General features: G+C 39.8%; 1 protein-coding gene across 12 annotated transcripts in view; it reads left to right on the top strand.

Annotated features, from left to right (window-relative positions):
- The window catches only part of ARMH3 (armadillo like helical domain containing 3), a 181340-nt gene that overhangs the window by 60477 nt on the left and 102092 nt on the right, over positions 1 to 18771 (top strand). For all 12 annotated transcript variants that reach the window (XR_015155241.1, XR_015155240.1, XR_015155238.1 and 9 more), the window contains 2 exons: positions 12831 to 12913; positions 13450 to 13576. Coding sequence is in view for 8 of the 12 variants with exons in the window: in XM_086377368.1 (XP_086233494.1) it covers positions 12831 to 12913; positions 13450 to 13576 (210 nt within the window). In the remaining 4 variants the exon portion in view is untranslated. The remainder of the gene's footprint in view (positions 1 to 12830; positions 12914 to 13449; positions 13577 to 18771) is intronic.

Genomic DNA, 18771 nt, shown 5'->3' with positions numbered 1-18771 from the left:
TGCCGTATCTGGGAGCTGGTCCACCCTAGCTCCTGCAAGTTGTGTGCAAGCTGCTCTAGAAACAGGTGCACAGTTGCTTACCACAGGCCTGGGATTGGGGATAGGTAGCTGCATGTACTAAGAGTTGAAATTGACCAAAGTGAACCAAATTTACCATCCAGATTTTTCTGTAGAAGTTTCAAACCTTCATCAGAGTCCAGAGTTCTACATAGTTACGTCAGACAGATTCTGCCAGGGCAATTATTGTCCTGGCAGAGGATTCTGGGAGAGAGATTGCTGATGTTTCATGTTCTGCCATCTTCCCAGAATCCTCCCACTGGGTATACCGACTTTTGTGCTCTGTTCACCTGGAGAGGCTCGTAGCATATAACCAAAGCCGTTTCATTTTCTTGTCGGATTCATTGGTCTCTGTTTCAGTAAGGTGCTTGGGTTTAACAGCCAGCCAGATGCCTGTATTCTGAGAACGCACCTAGTGCATTTTTAAATTATTCTGTTGGTCAGTGTTGGTTTCTAAGTCCTTCCTGTGCCACTTTGCTGACTGACAGTGAGCCTACTGATTGCTGGCAATGCCCCTGAGTAATTGGTGATTTTGTGCAGAGATGTTCGAATTGCTAGAGTTTATAGTGCCTCTGGGGTTTCAGAGGCATTGCCTTGTTCAGTTCAGTCGCTCAGTCTTGTCTGACTCTTTGCGACCCCATGGACTTCAGCATGCCAGGCTTCCTTGTCCATCACCAACTCCCAGAGCCTACTCAAACTCAACGTCCGTTGTGTTGGTGATGCCATCCAACCATCTCATCCTCTGTCATCCCCTTTTCCTCACGCCTTCAATCTTTCCCAGCATCAGGGTCTTTTCCAGTCAGTCAGTTCTTCACATCAGGTGGCCAAAGTATTGTTTGAGCTTCAGCTTCAGCATCAGTCCTTCCAGTGAATATTCAGAACTGATTTCCTTTAGGATGGACTTGTTGGATCTCCTTGCATCCAAGGGACTCTCAAGAGTCTTCTCCAACACCACAGTTCAAAAGCATCAATTCTTCAGCGCTCACCTTTCTTTATAGTCCAACTCTCACATCCATACATGACTACTGGAAAAACCATACCTTTGACTAGACAGACCTTTGTTGGTAAAGTAATGTCTCTGCTTTTTAATATGCTGTCTAGGTTGGTCATAACTTTCCTTCCAAGGAGCAAGCATCTTTTAATTTCATGGCTGCAGTCACCATCTGCAGTGATTCTGGAGCCCCCCCAAATAAAGTCTGTTACTGTTTCCATTGTTTCCCCATCTGTTTGCCATGAAGTGATGGGATTGGATGCCACGATCTTCGTTTTCTGAATGTTGAGTTTTAAGCCAACTTTTTGACTTTCCTCTTTCACTTTTATCAAGAGGCTCTTTAGTTCTTCTTCATACTAGTGCTATTTGTAGCCTGTCCTTTGAGTTCTTCTACGTCTGTCCTAAGCTAGTGAGGTTCTAAGTATTTCTCTTCTATTGGTCACTGTGAAGTTACCCATTTTCCCTAATGATCAGGTTTTGCCTTGGGATCTGTGGCCTCTCATCCTAACTCCATGCCAGGCCACAAAATAGGGCCTGGCTTAGTCTTGTCTTTGCTTTCTATGTCTTTGTCTTCATAGCAGGTAAAAGCTGTTCACAGAGACTGCTCTCTCTGACCTGATTCTTCAGAGACATTTATTTGTGCTCTGCTCTCTGCCTCCTTCCTGTTTTTAATCTTATTTAAATGTCATTCACTTGGTTTTGTAATTAAACCTCCCCTCTGCTTCTCTGAGGCAGGCGCTGAGCTACCACTTAATTGTGTCTTCCCGTGATTGGCTTGTTCCTCTCTGCACCTGGTTTACCTCAATGTGGGGAGAGGTTTTAGTTCTGGAGAAGTTCCCATATCCATTATTCACTCCACGCTTCTACACGACAACATGGTTTGCTGCTTGCTACCTTCTTTTCCTCCACTTAAATTCAAAGCAGAATAGAAAAAGTCTGGGAAAGTCTTCATTGTGTCGGGTATATTAATGCTAGGAACAGCTCTGTGAACAAGGTTCCTTGTGCAGTGAGGTGGCCTTGTGTCGGACAGCAGGATTCTCAGGTGGGTGGTATTGAAATCTTCACGTTTAAAAAAACAGATTGGCTGCTTTTGCCTCTGTGAATTCACTTGGGACGCAGGGAACTGTCAGGGTACCCATTCCTGGCTCAACTTTCCAGAACCTGTGCACTATCCTTTGTTCTACTTGTGTTTGCATACAGAAAAGTCAGAACTTCTGCATCCTGCTGCCATATTTGATGCACAATACTCTCCAAGGAAAGAAACCTGGAGAGCTAAGTAGGAGACTGACACTTGTCTCTAGTACAGAGTCAAAGAGGCAACATCCAGGCCAGAATAATAGAGTGTGTAGCCTTTCCCTTCTCCAGAGGAATCTTCCCAACTCAGGGATCGAACCCAGGTCTCCCACATTGCAGGCGGATTCTTTACCAGCTAAGCTACAAGGGAAGCCCAGGGATACTGGAATGGGTAGCCTATCCCTTCTCCAGCAGATCTTCTTGGCCTAGGAGTCAAACTGGGTTCTCCTGCATTGGAGGCAGATTCTTTACCAACTGAGCCATCAGGGAAGTAAAGAGGCAGCAGTTGCAGCTAGTTTATAGTTCCTGAAAGCGAATCCAGAAACTTAAGTTTTCAAAGTGCTTGGTGGACTTTCCAGTGAAGAAACAAATGTGTATGGAGCACCCACTTCCTTACAACTTAAACTTGTTGAATGTGTAGTGGAATACCTCAGATGTTTCACTGACATAACTTCTCTATTTTTCACTCAGTGCAGTTTAAGAGTATTTGAAGCCAGGGATCTGGATCCTCCTTTAGTAGGAATAAAAAAGATTTAGGAGTCAAACCCAGTATCCCCAAGGATTTCCTAGAATATTGTTAGAATAGTTGACCCTTAAAGAAGTTGAGGTTTTGAGGTGCTTATACCCAGCCCCCCACTCCAACCTTGTCAAAAATTTACCTATAACTTTACAGTCTGCACTTCCTACCAGCAGTCTCACATCTGTGGATTTGACCAACCACAGATCATATAGTAACATAGTATACATTTATTTTTAAAAATCTAAGTATAAGTGGACCCACACAGTTCAAACCCAAGTTGTTCAAGGATCAACTGTACTTCAGTGTGTTGTTAGCTTTGACTATCAGCTTTGATGATTATTCTGAAAACTGCTGTGGTATTGTCTTGAAGGCTGTGCAGTGCTCATTTTGAATTTGTATTCTTGCTCAAGTGTTCATGACTCTCTGTTGATTGAGTATATTGGGTGCCTTTTATTTTCCCATCAAAACACTTTTGTATGTTTGGCTCTGTACTCAGTACTGTGTACCATGATGTAAATTTCAGCCCATCAGTTATGCTGAGGTTACAGAAAGTTGGGATGGAGTATTTGCAGGGCTCATGCTAATGTCTGTGGAAAGAAAAATATTGGCCTCTTGTTTTTCAATTGGTAAAACATACATAAAATTTTATCATTTTAAGTGTAAGCTCAGTGGCATTAAGTACATTCACATTGTTGGGCAACCATCTCTTCCTTCCGTCTCCAGAATTTTAAAAGTTTTCTTAGACTGAAATTGTATCTATTAAACAGTAAGCCTGTATTCCTCCCTGTCTACACCTCTAACAACCACCAATCTGCTTCCTGTCTCTATGAATTTGATTTCTCTACGTCCTGCATGTAAATTGAGTCATGTGGTATTTGTCCTTCTGTGACTGACTTTTTTCACTTAGCATAGTGTCTTCATGTTTCACCTATGTTTTAGCATGTGGCAGAATTTCCTTTTTCAGGCTGAGTAATATTCCACTGTATACCACATTTTTTAAAATCTATTTTTTATTTATTTATTTATTTTTTAATTTTTAAAAATTTTATTTTATTTTTGAACTTTACAGTATTGTATTGGTTCTGCCATATATCAAAATAAATCCACCACAGGCATACACGTGTTCCCCATCCTGAACCCTCCTCCCTCCTCCCTCCCCATACCATCCCTCTGGGTCGTCCCAGTGCACCGGCCCCAAGCATCCAGTATCGTGCATTGAACCTGGACTGGTGACTCGTTTCATATATGATATTATACATATTTCAATGCCATTCTCCCAAATCATCTCACCCTCTCCCTCTCCCACAGAGTCCAAAAGACTGTTCTATACATCAGTGTCTCTTTTGCTGTCTTGTATACAGGGTTATTGTTACCATCTTTCTAAATTCCATATATATGCGTTAGTATACTGTATTGGTATTTTTTCTTTCTGGCTTACTTCACTCTGTATAATAGGCTCCAGTTTCATCCACCTCATTAGAACTGATTCAAATGTATTCTTTTTAATGGCTGAGTAATACTCCATTGTGTATGTGTACCATAGCTTTCTTATCCATTCATCTGCTGATGGACATCTAGGTTGCTTCCATGTCCTGGCTATTATATACAGTGCTGCGATGAACATTGGGGTACACGTATCTCTTTCAATTCTGGTTTCCTCAGTGTGTATGCCCAGCATTGGGATTGCTGGATCATAAGGCAGTTCTATTTCCAGTTTTTTAAGGAATCTCCACACTGTTCTCCATAGTGGCTGTACTAGTTTGCATTCCACATTAAAAAAAAAAAATTATTTTTTAATTGGAAAGTAATTGGTTTATAATGTTGTATTGGTTTCTGCCATACATCAACATGAATCAGCCATAGGTATACATATATCTCCACCCTCTTGAACTCCCTCCCTCCTCTCAGCCCATCCTGCCCCTCTAGGTTGTCACAGAGAACCAGGTTGAGCTTCCTATGTCATATAGCAAATTCCCACTGGTGTCTGTTTTACATGTGGTATCAGTGCTGCTCTCTCAGTTCATCCCAGCCTCTCCTTACTCACCTGTGTCTACAGTTCTTTCTCTATGTCTGCATCTCTGTTATTGCTCTACAAATAGGTTCATTAGTATATTTTTCTAGATTCCATATATGTGTGCTTGGTTGCTTAGTCATGTTCGACTCTTTCTGACCCCATGGACCGTAGCCCATCAGGCTTCTCTGTCCATGGGCATTCTCCAGGCCAGAATACTGGAGTGGGTTGTCATGTCCTCCTCCAGGGGATCTTCCCAACCCAGGGATCGAACTCAGGTCTCCTGCATTGCAGGCGAATTCTTTACCATCTGAGCCATCAGGGAAGCCCAAGAATACTGGCGTGGGTAGCCTATCCCTTCTCCAGGGTAACTTCCCAACCCAGGAACCGAACCAGGGTCTCCTGCATTGCAGGTGGATTCTTTACCAGCTGAGCTACCTGGGGAGCCCTAGATTCCATATATATGCATTAATATATGATATTTGTTTTCCTCTTTCTGACTTACTTCACTCTGTATAACAGGCTCTAGGTTCATCCACCTCACTAGAACTGACTCAAATTCGTTCCTTTTTATGGTTGAGTAATATTCCATTGTATATATGTACTACAACTTCTTTATCCATTCGTCTGTTAATAGACATCTAGGTTGCATCCATGTCCTGGTTATTGTAAGTAGTGCTGCAGTGAACACTGGGGTACATGTATCTTCTAGAATTGTGGTTTTCTCAGGGAATATGCCTGGTAGTGGGATTGCTGGGTCATATGGCCTTTTTCCCACATCCTCTCCAACATTTATTGTTTGTAGATTTTTTGATGATGGCCAGTCTGACTGGTTTGAGGTGATACCTCATTGTAGTTTTGATTGCATTTCTCTAATAATAAGCAATGTTGAGCACTTTTTTATGTGTTTATTACCCATCTGTATGTCTTTTTGGAGAAATGTCTATTTAGGTCTATTTAGGCCCATTTTTTGGGTTGTTTGTTTTCTGATATTGAGCTGCCTGAGCTGCTTATATATTTTGGAGATTACTCCTTTGTCAGCTGCTTCATTTGAAATTATTTTCTCTTATTCTAAGGGTTGTCTTTTCATCTTGTTTATGGTTTCCTTTGCTGTGCAAAAGCTTTTAAGTTTAATTAGATCCCATTTATTTTTGTTTTTATTTCTGTTCTGCTATTAGGTGGGTCATAGAGGATCTTGCTGTGGTTTATGTCAAAGAGTATTCTGCCTATGTTCTCCTCTAAGAATTTTAGTTTCTGGTCTTATATTTAGGTCTTTAACCCATTTTGAGTTTATATTTGTGTATGGTGTTAGAAAGTGTTCAAATTTCATTCTTTTACATGAAACTGTCTAGTTTTCCAGCACCACTTATTGAAGAGACTGTGTTTTTATCCATTGTATATTCTTGCCTCCTTTGTCAAAGATAAGGTGCCCATAGGTGCATGGATTTATCTCTGGGCTTTCTATCCTGTTCCATTGGTCTATATTCTGTTTTTGTGCCAGTACCATACTGTCTTGATGACTGTAGCTTTGTAATATATAGTCTGAAGTCAAGAGGTTGATTCCTCCAGTTCCATTCTTCTTTCTCAAGAACGCTTTGGCTATTCAGGGTCTTTTGTATTTCCATGTGAATTGTGAAATTTTTGTTCTAGTTCTGTGAAAAATGCCATTGGTAATTTGATAGGGATTGCGTTGAATCTGTAGTTTGCTCTGGGTAGTATAGTCATTTTCACAATATTAATTCTTCCAATCTAGGAGCTTGGTATATCTCTCCATCTGTTTATGTCATCTTTGATTTCTTTCATCAGTGTCTTATAGTTTTCTGTATACAGCTCTTCTGTCTCCTTAGGTAGATTTATTCCTAGGTATTTTAATTTTTTTTTTGCAATGGTGAATGGAATTGATTCCTTAATTTCTCTTTCTGATTTGTCACTGTTAGTGCAAGGGATTTCTGTATATTGATTTGGTATCCTGTAATTTTACTAAATTCACTGATTAGCTCAAGTAATTTTCTGATTGTGTCTTTCACGTTTTGTTTATCTATTCATGTGTCAATGGATTCTTGTATTGCTTCCACCTTTTGGCTATTGTAAATAATGCTGTTATAAACATGGGTGCAAAAATACTCGAGTCCTTGCTTTTCACTTCTTGTTTTTGAGACTGTGCAGGTTAAAGTGTCTTTAGGTCAGTGGAGTAAAATTCTGAGATGCTTAAAAGAGAGATGAACTTACAAGATTTTTCTTTTGATCACTTGGATGTGTGAGGTGCTGGTTAGTGGAACTCTGATTAAAGTTACAGTTTTGGGTGGCATAAAGTTACAGTTTTGGATGGCAAATACAAGTATTGGTCCTAGATAGCTTGTTCCTCAACCTTCAACAAATGTTTTTTTAAGTGAAGTTTAGGAGGAACCAGTACAGTTTCATAAATCTCAGCAAGGGGAGTTCATGGACCATCCTGGTATGTTGCTGTTAATGTAATTTATCTTCAATTAGCTATGTGACTTTGGATAACTTATTAAATCTTTCTGAATTTTAATTTGGTCATCTGTTAATTGGGACCGTTATTAGCTCCTTCATGGGATACTTACTAGGTTTCAGTGAGAGTGATGTACTTTAAGTGCTTTACATAATGCCTACCATCTAGCATATACCTAATAGATGTTACTTCCCTTGCCATTTATGACTTTTGTGTTTCTCCCTTTGAAAAGAGATGAATGCAGTTTGGGGGAGATGATTTCTATAGTTAGGTATCTCTTTTTAAGCTCTCAAGTGGAGTGCAGTAGAAAAGAGGAAGATTTGAGATACAGTTTTCCCTCTATATCCATGGGTTCTGCATCCACGGGTTCAGCCAACCACAGATCAAAAATATTTGGAAAAAAAAATTCCAGAAATTTCCAAAGAGCAGAACATGAATTTGCTGTATGCCAGCAACTATTTACATGGCTTTTACATTGTATTAGGTATTACATTGTATTAGGTATTGCATTGTAAGCAACCTAGAGTTGGTTTAAACTATATAGGAAGATGTGTGTAGGTAACTATACCATTTTATTTAAAGGACTTGAGACTCTATGGAATTGGGTATTTGGGGGGAAAGTCCTGGAGCCAATCCTACCCACCCCCCACCCCCACTGTGGATACTGAGGAACAACTGTACTTGATGTGAACTTCTGGCATAGTTGGTGACTTGTAGTAGGTGTCATTCAGCAGAAAGATATGATCCATTTCTCTCTACGATATATCTATCTGGCATTGGTGTTTGGGGACAGCCTGTTCCCGGGGCTGTGAAGGATTGGGGCCAGTGAGAATTGTCTGTTAAGGCCCGGGGGGTCTCAGCCACCAAGCTTGTCCTCATCTGAAAAGATACTCTGCAATAAACTGTGCGATTCTGTTTTGTGGAATGGGTAGCCATTGCTTGCCTAATGGGCAGAACTGTTTACACAGTATTGAGTTTCTATAACATAGGCCCTTTTTCTTTGGAAATCCCTCAGACTAAGGATCATATTTTTGTTGAGGAAGATTTTGTGTTAGTCTCTTCTCCCCTGCTTCCTTTTAAAACTGTTACCTAAAAATTAGAAACATGGTAACCAAAGTGTTAAATTAAAAAGAAAAAAGTATATCCTGCTCCACCGCTTATCTTCACAATGACTACAACACGTGTCATGCTTGATACCAAACTCTTAACAGAGATATGACTAATTAATAATCTTATGTTTATACAACCAATACCTTGTCTTTTTTAGTTATCCTAACTCTTCCCTCTATGTACTGTTACCTCTGTGACTGTCCTTGGAACAGTTTGGCTGGTCATGTGCCCAAATGGCACCAAGTGAACAAGTGGATCGAGGGTGGTTTTCTAAAAATGTGTGTTTGGAGAGTGGTGAGGCAGGAATCAGCCAGCATGAGCTCTCTGCTACTTGTGTGTTGGCACCGAGATCCTGAGTACCATTTCTCTTCTGTCCTTAACCTGCCCCTGGCCCACGGCTATTCTCTGCCCTGCAGTTAAACCGTGTCCATAGCACTGCATCATAATAGCTTATGAATAAACCTGGCTATGAATTGCTTATACTCAGGTTTTTTTTGTTTGTTTCAGTTCTGATTTTGCATAAAGAAAGGGGATCTTAGCTTCATTTGAGGAGAAGGAAATGGCAACCCACTCCAGTACTCTTGCCTAGAGAATCCCAGGGACAGGGGAGCCTGGTGGGCTGCCATCTATGGGGTTGCACAGAGTCGGACACGACTGAAGCGACTTAGCAGCAGCAGTAGCAGCTCCATTTGAAGTTCAGATCTGATCATGGTCTATGTTCAGTACATAATTTTGAAGGACACACCCAGAGTGAGGGGAATAGGAACAGTTTTAGTTTACATTTATTATTAGTAGTATTATTTTTTAAAAATCCTAGAGAGGAAACAGAGAAAGGGAGATAGAGGTGTAGGAAAGATGAGATTTAAAGAAGAGAGATGAGGGACTTCTGTGGCGGTCCAGTGGCTAAGACTCTGAGCTCCCAACGCAGGGGGCCCAGGTTCCATCCCTCGTCAGGGAGCTAGATCCCACATACCGGAACTAAGAGTTTGCAGGCCACAACTAAGAAGTCCCGCATGCTGCAACTAAGAACTGGCATAGGCAAATAAATGTGTTTTTTTTAAAAACAATTAAAAATAAAAATAAAGAGGAGAGATGAAAGCTGATATAGAGGGCCCGCTGAGGTGTTTTTTGCTGAGAAAAGTTACTAGAAGTTTTTTAGTGTTGAGAATGAATAGAAGAAAGGTAATAATGAGGTGTTAAGCAGTTGTGCTATAATAAGTAGCTGAGGACCAAGAAAAGAAGAGCACCAAGTAGATGGAAATAACCTTGGAGCAGCCAATAGGTGGAGAAAGTTATAAACCAGAGTCTTCTAGGAAAGTATTGATGGTAGTATACTTAGCAAATCTTAAGCACACCATTTATACATGAGCTTCCTTCTGTTTTAATATTTGACTGCATCTAGCTCAGATGGTAAAGAGTCTGCCTGCAGTGTGGGAGACCCGGGTTTGATTCCTGGGTCAGGAAGATCCTCTGGAGAAGGAACTGGCAAACCACTCCAGTATTCTTGCCTGGAAAATCCCACGGATGGAGGAGCCTGGCAGTCTGTAGCCCATGGGGTACCAAAGGGTCGGACACGACTGAGTGACTTCACTTTCACTCTCAGCACCTTTGTCTGTCTGTTGTTGTTGTTCGGTTGCTAAGCAGTGACATCATGGACTCTTACAACCCCATGGACTGCAGGCTTTTATCTTAATGGAATGGAAGAAAGAACACTGAACAGGAGACCAGGTTCTAGTCCCTGCTTGGTCACTAACTAGTTGGGGTGGTGGTCAGGGGTTGTTTTTGAATCCAAAAATGAGGGAGTAGGATTAAATAACCTCTAAGGTCCTTTCTAGCTCTAAAAATTTAAAATCAACTATGTTGAAGCCTCACAAATTTTTAACTCCCATCACATCGGGTTAGAGGATAGAAGACCATGTATGTGTATATAGGACACTGAACAGTTGATAGAATGCTAAGTCAGAAAGATGTTGAAGGAAAAAAGTGTTATATTATGGGATATTTGGGACATTCCTTCTCGAAGAAGAATCATGGTTCCTGATGTCAGAGGCTCATGGGAGCCAATTTTAAGGGTACTTGGTTCATTTTAGCTGCCTTTTAAATTCCCTCTGGAGAATGATGACTTCCAGGTAAGAAAACCCTGGCTTTTTCAGAAGGAGGGGGTCTGACCTGAATTGTCAGGGATAGAATGCAGGTTTCCCTGACACAGACTCTCGGAGTATTGCAGTGCTGGACTCTCCTTCTCAACACTATTTGACTCTGCTGACATCGGTGACAATTGAAACGCAGGCCACCTCTTGGCCTGTGCTAGAATTGCTCTCTTCCTCCCTTCATATTTATCATTTTGTCATCCCTGACTCTGAATCCCAGAGATCAAGGCTAGCTGTAGTCCAGCAGAGGAGCAATAAATCATTGTGCTCACTTCCTTTTCTCCAGGTTTTCTACCCCTTAATTACCACATAACCACTGCTGAGGCTGCATCTTTGTGCTGCATGTACCTGGGACAAAAGCCTTCCTTGATTGGATATGTGCAAAAGCAACTTTGTCTCTAGCTAGCCATTATGTTTTGTAGAATGCCACATGTGTTACCCATCCTTTTTCTTGTCTCCTGTGAATTTAGGGAGTCCTACTGTCAGAAGATTTATCTATTAACAGGGCTTGTCTAAGCTCTGGGGTTAGTGGGGGTGGTGTGGGCAGCCCCTACGCATTGAGAGATCTGGGCTGGGTTAGTCTTTTTCTTGGCCGTGCTGCAGCTTGCAGGATCTTAGTTACCCAATCAGAGATTGAACCTGGGCCATGTCAGTGAAAGTGCCGAATTCTAACCACTGGACTGCTAGGGAATCCCCATGGGTTAGTCATTTTTATGTGGATTTTAGCTAGTCCCCTTCATTCTCTGAGCTCCTGGCCTACTAGGAGCTTAGTAGATTGTATGATCCAGAGTGGCCTCCCGTGGAGCTTTTTTAGGTCCAGTCCAGTAGATCACTTGTTAACAGACAACATCAAAAAAGCCAGCTGCCTATCATTTGCCTTTCCATTAGGAAACCTCAGAGAACTTGAGTCAGGGTGAAGAGTTCATAAATGAGGATGCCTGCCTCCTTCAACCCTAGCAAGGCTTTTTTTTTTCCCCCTCTGTTTGAAGGGAAGAATCAGGCTTTAGAAACAGAATGTAGACAAGCTCTTGTACTTTTCCTTGCCTGCTGTTTCTTTACTGTACCTGTGCTTTTAGAGGGTTGAGAGTGAGGGGTGTTGTATGGCAGGCAGCAAGTGTCTGGAGAGACTTACTCCTACTCACCATTCCCTGCTGTTTTAAATCTAAGCTCACATCTCTTTTCTAAGAGTAGTAAACTTCACACAAAGCTCAGACGAGAGAAGGGACTTCTCTGCTGACAAAAAAGCAGGTATGGTTTTAGGAAAGGAGCGGTCGAACCTTTTTTGTGTGTGTATATGTAGAAGTAGGACAGGTTGATGGGGAGAAGACAAAAGGAACATCAAATACTTGTAGCCGCTGAACCCCTCCTTTATATTCCCCATCACACAGGGGAGATAGGTACAGTGGCAGTGGCTATGGTGGGCACAGAAGCAGGACTGAGTTTATAGCCTTGGGTGAAAGAGTATAAGGCAGCGGTTAAATTATTTTATGCTTAATATTTATTGGCAAAAATGTCTTTAAAGCTGTACTGTTTAACTAGGACTTAGCAGTCAATCTCATGATTGAGATTGCTTGGGTTTTGGCACTCTCTCCCCTCATTAAAGATTACAAGGCAAAAAGGGGACCTTTTCAGTAAATGTTGTCACAGTTAAGAGAGGACAGAGCATGTTGCACTCTTATTTGAATATTTAGAACAGTTAAGGGCTTTTTTTTCCTTCATGAGCTCTTTTTTTATCCAGAACTAAAGCAGTAAGTTCTATAGTATGTCTGTTGATCATTTAGATTCGAAAGATGTCCTTCTTAGCTGTAATGTTTGAAACAGATATGCAGCTAAAACTTGGTGACTTGAAACGCTAGCAGCCTGGGGTGAGAAGGGACGCTCAATAAACTGAGGAAATTTGATGGGGAAATCAGCATACAGGTGTAAATTTGGAACACTGAAATGTCCATTTTATAGTCAGATTTCTGAGCTTAATTGCTATTTAAGAAGTAAAAAGTAGATTTTTTATAACCTTCTGTAGACAGATAAGCAGACATGTACTTGAGAAGGTCAGTGTTTTCTTCAACTACACCTGCTCTGCCTGCTTTTAAAAATTTTCTAGTAGCTGTGATATACTCATTCTAGCCCTGTTTGGATTTCTTTAGATCTAGTCTACTTTCATTTAACTTTATTGATTATGCTTTGATTATCTTATCAATGCCTTTTTTTTTTTCTTTTTTTTAAAGCCTTGATAAATTTGTTGAAGTTCCTTATGTCAAATGAGACTGTACTTTTGGCAAAGCACAACATTTTTACATTAGCTCTTATGGTGAGTAGCAAAAAAACACGTTTATTTTTCTGAAGCTATACTCTAGGGCAAAAATGGGCTGGTTTGAGACAGGAGCTGGTGTTCTAAGGATTAAACTATAGGAGGATACCAGGCCTTTATTTTCCCTTTGGATCAGAATCTCCCTACTAGTGCTTCCACTTTCACCTGTGTCTTTGGAGAACCTGGGCTCTTTCATGAAATAATGGTAACACACACTCTTATATAATATTCCCACCACACAGATATAAGAGGTGTAAATTAATTTCAAGGGGATTGATAATATGGAAAGGTAGAAAATAATTAGAAAGTGATGAGTTTTCAGTAATTATTACTTTAATGTAATTTATTGAATGGTAAGTTTTATAGAAAAGTTAATTTTTAATAATGATTTTGTTTAATAACCAGCTAACAAAATTGCTGAAAATTTAACTGCTCTTGAAAGACAGTAAGAGCTGGCTATATAGCACACTACTGATAATACCCTTCTGAGTCTTCATAGTATGATGTCTATATATGGGCTTTTGCTTCTTTTTTAGATTGTGAACCTATTTAATATGTTTATCACATATGGAGATACATTCCTGCCCACCCCCAGCAGTTATGATGAACTCTACTATGAGATTATCCGCATGCACCAGAGCTTTGACAACCTCTACTCTATGGGTAAGCTGTCTTCTTTTTATTTTTTCTCTCCCGATCAGCTGTGATTTTTGGTCTATGAAAGGAAAAGACTCCAAAAGATTCTCCCCTAGTTGCTTGGTGCCCTTACTTGGCACAGAACTATAGTAGTCTCCTTTTCTCAGGCAATAAGAAAGTATATGTGGACTTCCTCGCCTTCAGGAACTCAAAATTCATCTCAGTAGAAGGCTGGTTAGCATCCCTGTAGCCCTTTCTTGATGTTTGTGAAAGAGAGAAAATAGGGAGGCTTGTAGATTTAGTGAATGCCAGTGAGATGGGTGTGAGAGTGGGTGGGAGTTGACAGCAGCAAATAGAAGAGCTTGGATCCCAAAGGAACATTGTGTGATTTGAAAAGGTACAAGGTTTTAAGGATTTTTAATGTACCTATGTATTTTTAGCATAACTTAGAAGAGGAAGTGGGCATTAGATAAAAATCTTTTTTGCAAAAACCTTTTGGTGATTGGCTTGCCTAAAATTTACTCTGCAGCCACATGAGTATTCCTTACTTCTATAAGAGGTCATGTATCCCTGTAAGTTTGAGTGAAGAGTCTAATCAAACCTACCTAAGTTTAAAGGTCAAGAAAGATTTCTTTAGATTTCCCAGAAATAGTAAGCCACTCAATAAAGTTGTCTATTAAAAAGCTCCAACTTATTAGGGATGTGATCAGTATATAATAAACTGCATTCTTTTTTTTTTTGGCCATGCTGAGGCATATGGGATCTTAGTTCCCTGACCAGGGATGGAACCCACACCCCCTGCAGTGGAAGCATGGAGTCTTAACCACTGGACCCCCAGGGAAGTCCCAAACTGCACTTTTTTAAAGGATACAATTTTTGATAAGTTTTGGCATGTGTATATATACATGAAGGTGTCATTAAATCAAGATAATGTACATATCCTCCCCGTCTCCCCAAATTTCCTTGTGTCCCTCTATGTCACTTTTACCACCTCTGTCCCTTATCCCTAGGCAACCCCTGATCTGCTTTCTGTCACTATTGATTAGTTTATTGATCCCTATTGTTGGGACTATTTATGAAAAGTTCATCTTCTGCTTGGGACTCCTGTATGTATCATGAGTAAAGTAGAGGGGATTTGGAATACATGGAGAAAGAGTAGAAGCAAACAGTGGAAAGGATTGCCTAGGAGGAATTTTTTTTTTTTATTTCCCTGCTCTCTCATCATCAGTGTAATAGCTTTAGCATCAGGTCAGCTCCCCTCAGAATAAGAGGTTCCCATTGTCATATCAAGTCACACGTCTTTTTTTTTTTTTTGAGCTAGGAAGTCTTCCATGAGAACCCTCTAGCAAACTTCCCATTGGCAGAATGTTCTCAGTGTACCCTGGTGTGGTTTGCATCTACCTGGCTTTTACCAGTATCCTTGTTTTCAAGAATATAGAATTTTCCAAGGGTGAAGAGCTGCCCCAGAGGCTTTAACACCCATTAATGGATGAATAAAGAGGTCTTTCAGTGAGGAAAGGAAGGAGAGTTGGAGTGGGGGAGGTGTTTTATAGATGTCTGGCTTACCTGCACAGTTGAGCCATGTACACAGTCAAATGAGATCAACGTTTACAGCTATAGCAACAAGAGAAGAAAGGATATCTGGGAATGCTCAGATGTACTAAGAAAGTACAAAGAGGAAAGTGAATTTTACTAAATGAAACACAACAAATAGCAGGAGGTGGCATGTTTCAGTACTCTCCATTTTGTGTAAAGTATAATGAAACTTCAGGTGGAAAAAAATGTATTTTTTAGTCAGGTTTTTTGAAGTATAATTTACATATATGATATAATGCACCATTTTTAATGTACTGTTCTGAATTTCAGCAAATGCATATAGAAGTATAATTATCACAGAAAATCAAGATTTAGAAGAGTTTTACCATCTCAAAAACTTCCCTCTTCTCTGTACTCCTGTAAGATCAACTCCTCCACCTATTGCTTTGAGATCAGCTCCTAGTCACTTTCTAGCAACCACTGATCTATTCCTTGTCCCCATGATTTTGCCTTTTCTAAAAAAGTATATAGATGACATCATACCGTTTTTTGAGTCTGGCTTCTTTTTTTTTTTTTTTAAATTTTATTGTATTTTTAAACTTTACATAATTGTATTAGTTTTGCCAAATATCAAAATGAATCCGCCACAGGTATACATGTGTTCCCCATCCTGAACCCTCCTCCCTCCTCCCTCCCCATACCATCCCATACTGGATGCTTGGGGCTAGTGCACTGGGAGTCTGGCTTCTTATACATAGTAATTTGTTTGAAGTTATCCATGTTGATGCAGGTATCAGTAGTTTGTTCCTTTTTATTATGGGGTAATATTCCATTGTGGGAATATGCTAGTTTAACTTATCCATTTATCAGTGGAAGGACATTTAGAAAGTTTCCAGTTTTTAGGGATTGTAAATAAAACCTCTGTAAACATTTTTGTACACAGATTTATGTGAACACAAGTTTTGTTTTCACTTGGTACCTTCCCGAGCATATGGAGCATTATTACAATAGCTGTTTTAATGTCCTTTCCCACTAACTGCATCATCTCTCTTCATGTCTAGGTCTGTTTTATTGACTGATTTTTCTCCTGCTTTTGGGTTATGTTTTTCTGGCTTCTTTGGGTTTTTAAAATTAATTAATTAGGCTGCATTGGGTCTTAGTTGTGGCATGCAGGATCTTCGTTGCATCATGTGGGGTCTTTGGTTGCAGCACATGGGCTCTCTAGTGGGATCTGAGTTCTCTGACCTGGGATTGAACCTGTGTCCCCTGCACTGCAAGGTGGATTCTTTTTGAAAAATTTTTATTGAAACAGTTGATTTACAATGTTGTATCAGTTTCAGATATAGAGCAAAGTGATTTGTGTGTGTGTGTGTGTATATACATATGTGTATTCTTTTTTAGATTCTTTTCAACTATAGGTTATTACAAAATATTGAGTATAGTTCTGCAAGGTGTTTTCTTAACCACTGGACCACCAGGAAGTCCCTTTCCTACTTCTTGAATGCTGGTAATTTTTAAATTGGATTTTGAACATTGTGATGTTAATGTTGTAAGGTTTGATTTTATTATGTTCCTTTATATAATGTTAGACTTTATTCTGGAATGCAGTTATGTTGTATGGAATCTGTTTCATCCTTTTAGGATTTGCTTTTAAGGGTTATTAAATTGGGTTAAGAGCAACTTTTATTATAGGCTAATTTGGCCAGATTACTAATGCAGTACCCATCTGAAGATTCTTCCTGATAATTCATATTTCGATAGGTTTTTCTACTCTTACTGGTGGAAATTCAAATTATTTTGCTTGTAGAGCCTTCCATGAGCTCCACAATTTCTTCTCTTTTCCAGTGGTTCTTTACCCCCAGGCTTGAGTAGTTTTCTCTTTTTTATGTGTAGATCAGTGCTCAGCAAAAGATGTAAGAGGACCCCTCTACAAACTTATAGAATACCCTGTTAAACTCCCTCCTCTACAGTGCTCTATGCCACAAATTCTAGGTGCCTTGTCCTGTCCAGTTGCTAATCTCTGTGTCTTTGATTTAGCAAGCTTCTGGATTCTGTTTAAGTTCCTCCTGTCTGCCCTGTAGGTTGGAAACTTTTTCACACAGTAAGCTGGGATAATTCTAGGGCTCACCTTGTTTGTTTTCCATCTTAAAGGATCACAGTTCTGTATACCCATTGTCTAATGTCTGAAAGCTATTGTTTCTTATATTTTGTTCAGTTTTTTATTGCTTAAGGTAGAAGGGTTAATTATGTCTTGTTACTTCATCATGGCTAGAAGAAGGAGACTCTTGATAAAGACACATTTAATATTCCTACAGCAGTGATATCCACTGATGAGGAAGGACCTTGACATAAGCTACCCTGAACCGTAAATGATACCATATTTTGAACTGTTTTTTTCCTTTTAGAAAAAGATAATTACCAGTACTAAAGAAAAAACAAGGTACAAATTTTTTTATTTAATACAATCTCTCCTTTCTAGTATGAGCACTATTTTCATATGGGCGTCCCAGGTGGCGCTAGTGGTAAAGAACCCACCTGTTAATGCAGGAGATGTAAGGGATGTGGGTTCGATCCCTGGGTTGAAAAAATCCTCTGAAAAAGGGCAGGGCAACCTATTCAAGTATTCTTGCCTGGAGAATCCCATGGACAGAGGAGCTTGGTGGGCTACTGTCCATAGGGGTCACAAAGAGTCAGACACCACTGAAGCGACTTAGCATGCATGCACATATTAGTCTACTTTATGCATAGTTTTACATAATTGTGATCATGTTATCCTATTTTTTTTTTAAGCTATTATAGAACATTTTTTTTTTTTTTGGTAGTTTTCTTAAGTTTCTTTCTCTCTCCACCCTCTCTTTTTTTGCATAGTATGGATACTGTTTATTTAACCATTCTTTCCTTTCATGAAAATTATGGTTGTTTCCAGTTTTTGCTATTACTTTAAGTCTCTTTTTTAAATGGCTGCATGGTATGCTGTTTTGGTGTATCATACTTTGTACTACCTAAATGATAAACTTAGCTTGAGGCGTTTGGGTGTTTTGAGATAATTTTGTGTTTAAATTTGGGAACTTAGAAAAGAATGTAAAAGCCAATGGCTTGGAAAGCTTGTTTCCCTTGGAAATGTAGTGATGAGGTCATCTGGGTGCCTGTTCACTAAGGAACAGATGTGACAGGATGTTAACAGAGAAATAATCCGTGAACAGAGTTGAATACCTCTCTGAGGAAAGGGGAGTAAAATTCAGCTCAATTCCACAAATACTAGATCTTGACCATCAGAGAATTTATGGTTTAGTGGAGGGTCTAGTGGAAAACGGATATATCTAAACAGTTTTTGCAACTGAGTTGAAAAAAATATGTCTGACCTGCTTGAAACAGTTTTGTTCATTCATGAATAAATTTGTGCATACACTTAATGAATCCCTGAGTTGAGACTGAAAAGCTCTAACTTGAAACTGAGTTCCCCTGCACTAAATCTTGTAAATTAGGAAAGCAGCACTCTGATAATGTTTTATTAAGGCTTCCATCTTCTCTTTCGTAAAATTGCATGAATTTATAAAAATGAAATATTGCTGAAATAGATGCAGAGTAGCCAGATGAGTTTTCTTTCCCTATTACAGTTATATGCCCTCCCTGTAGTACAGCTGCTGCTGCTACTACTCTTGCTAGAGCAGTACTGGTCAGGAGTT

The sequence above is a fragment of the Bos grunniens genome, chromosome 26 (assembly GCF_055505025.1).
Source record: "Bos grunniens cultivar Pamir isolate PY7600 chromosome 26, Bosgru_T2T1.0, whole genome shotgun sequence".
NCBI lineage: Eukaryota > Metazoa > Chordata > Mammalia > Artiodactyla > Bovidae > Bos > Bos grunniens.
The sequence above is the reverse complement of the archived record's forward strand: the minus strand, read 5'-3'. Positions and strand labels throughout refer to the sequence as shown.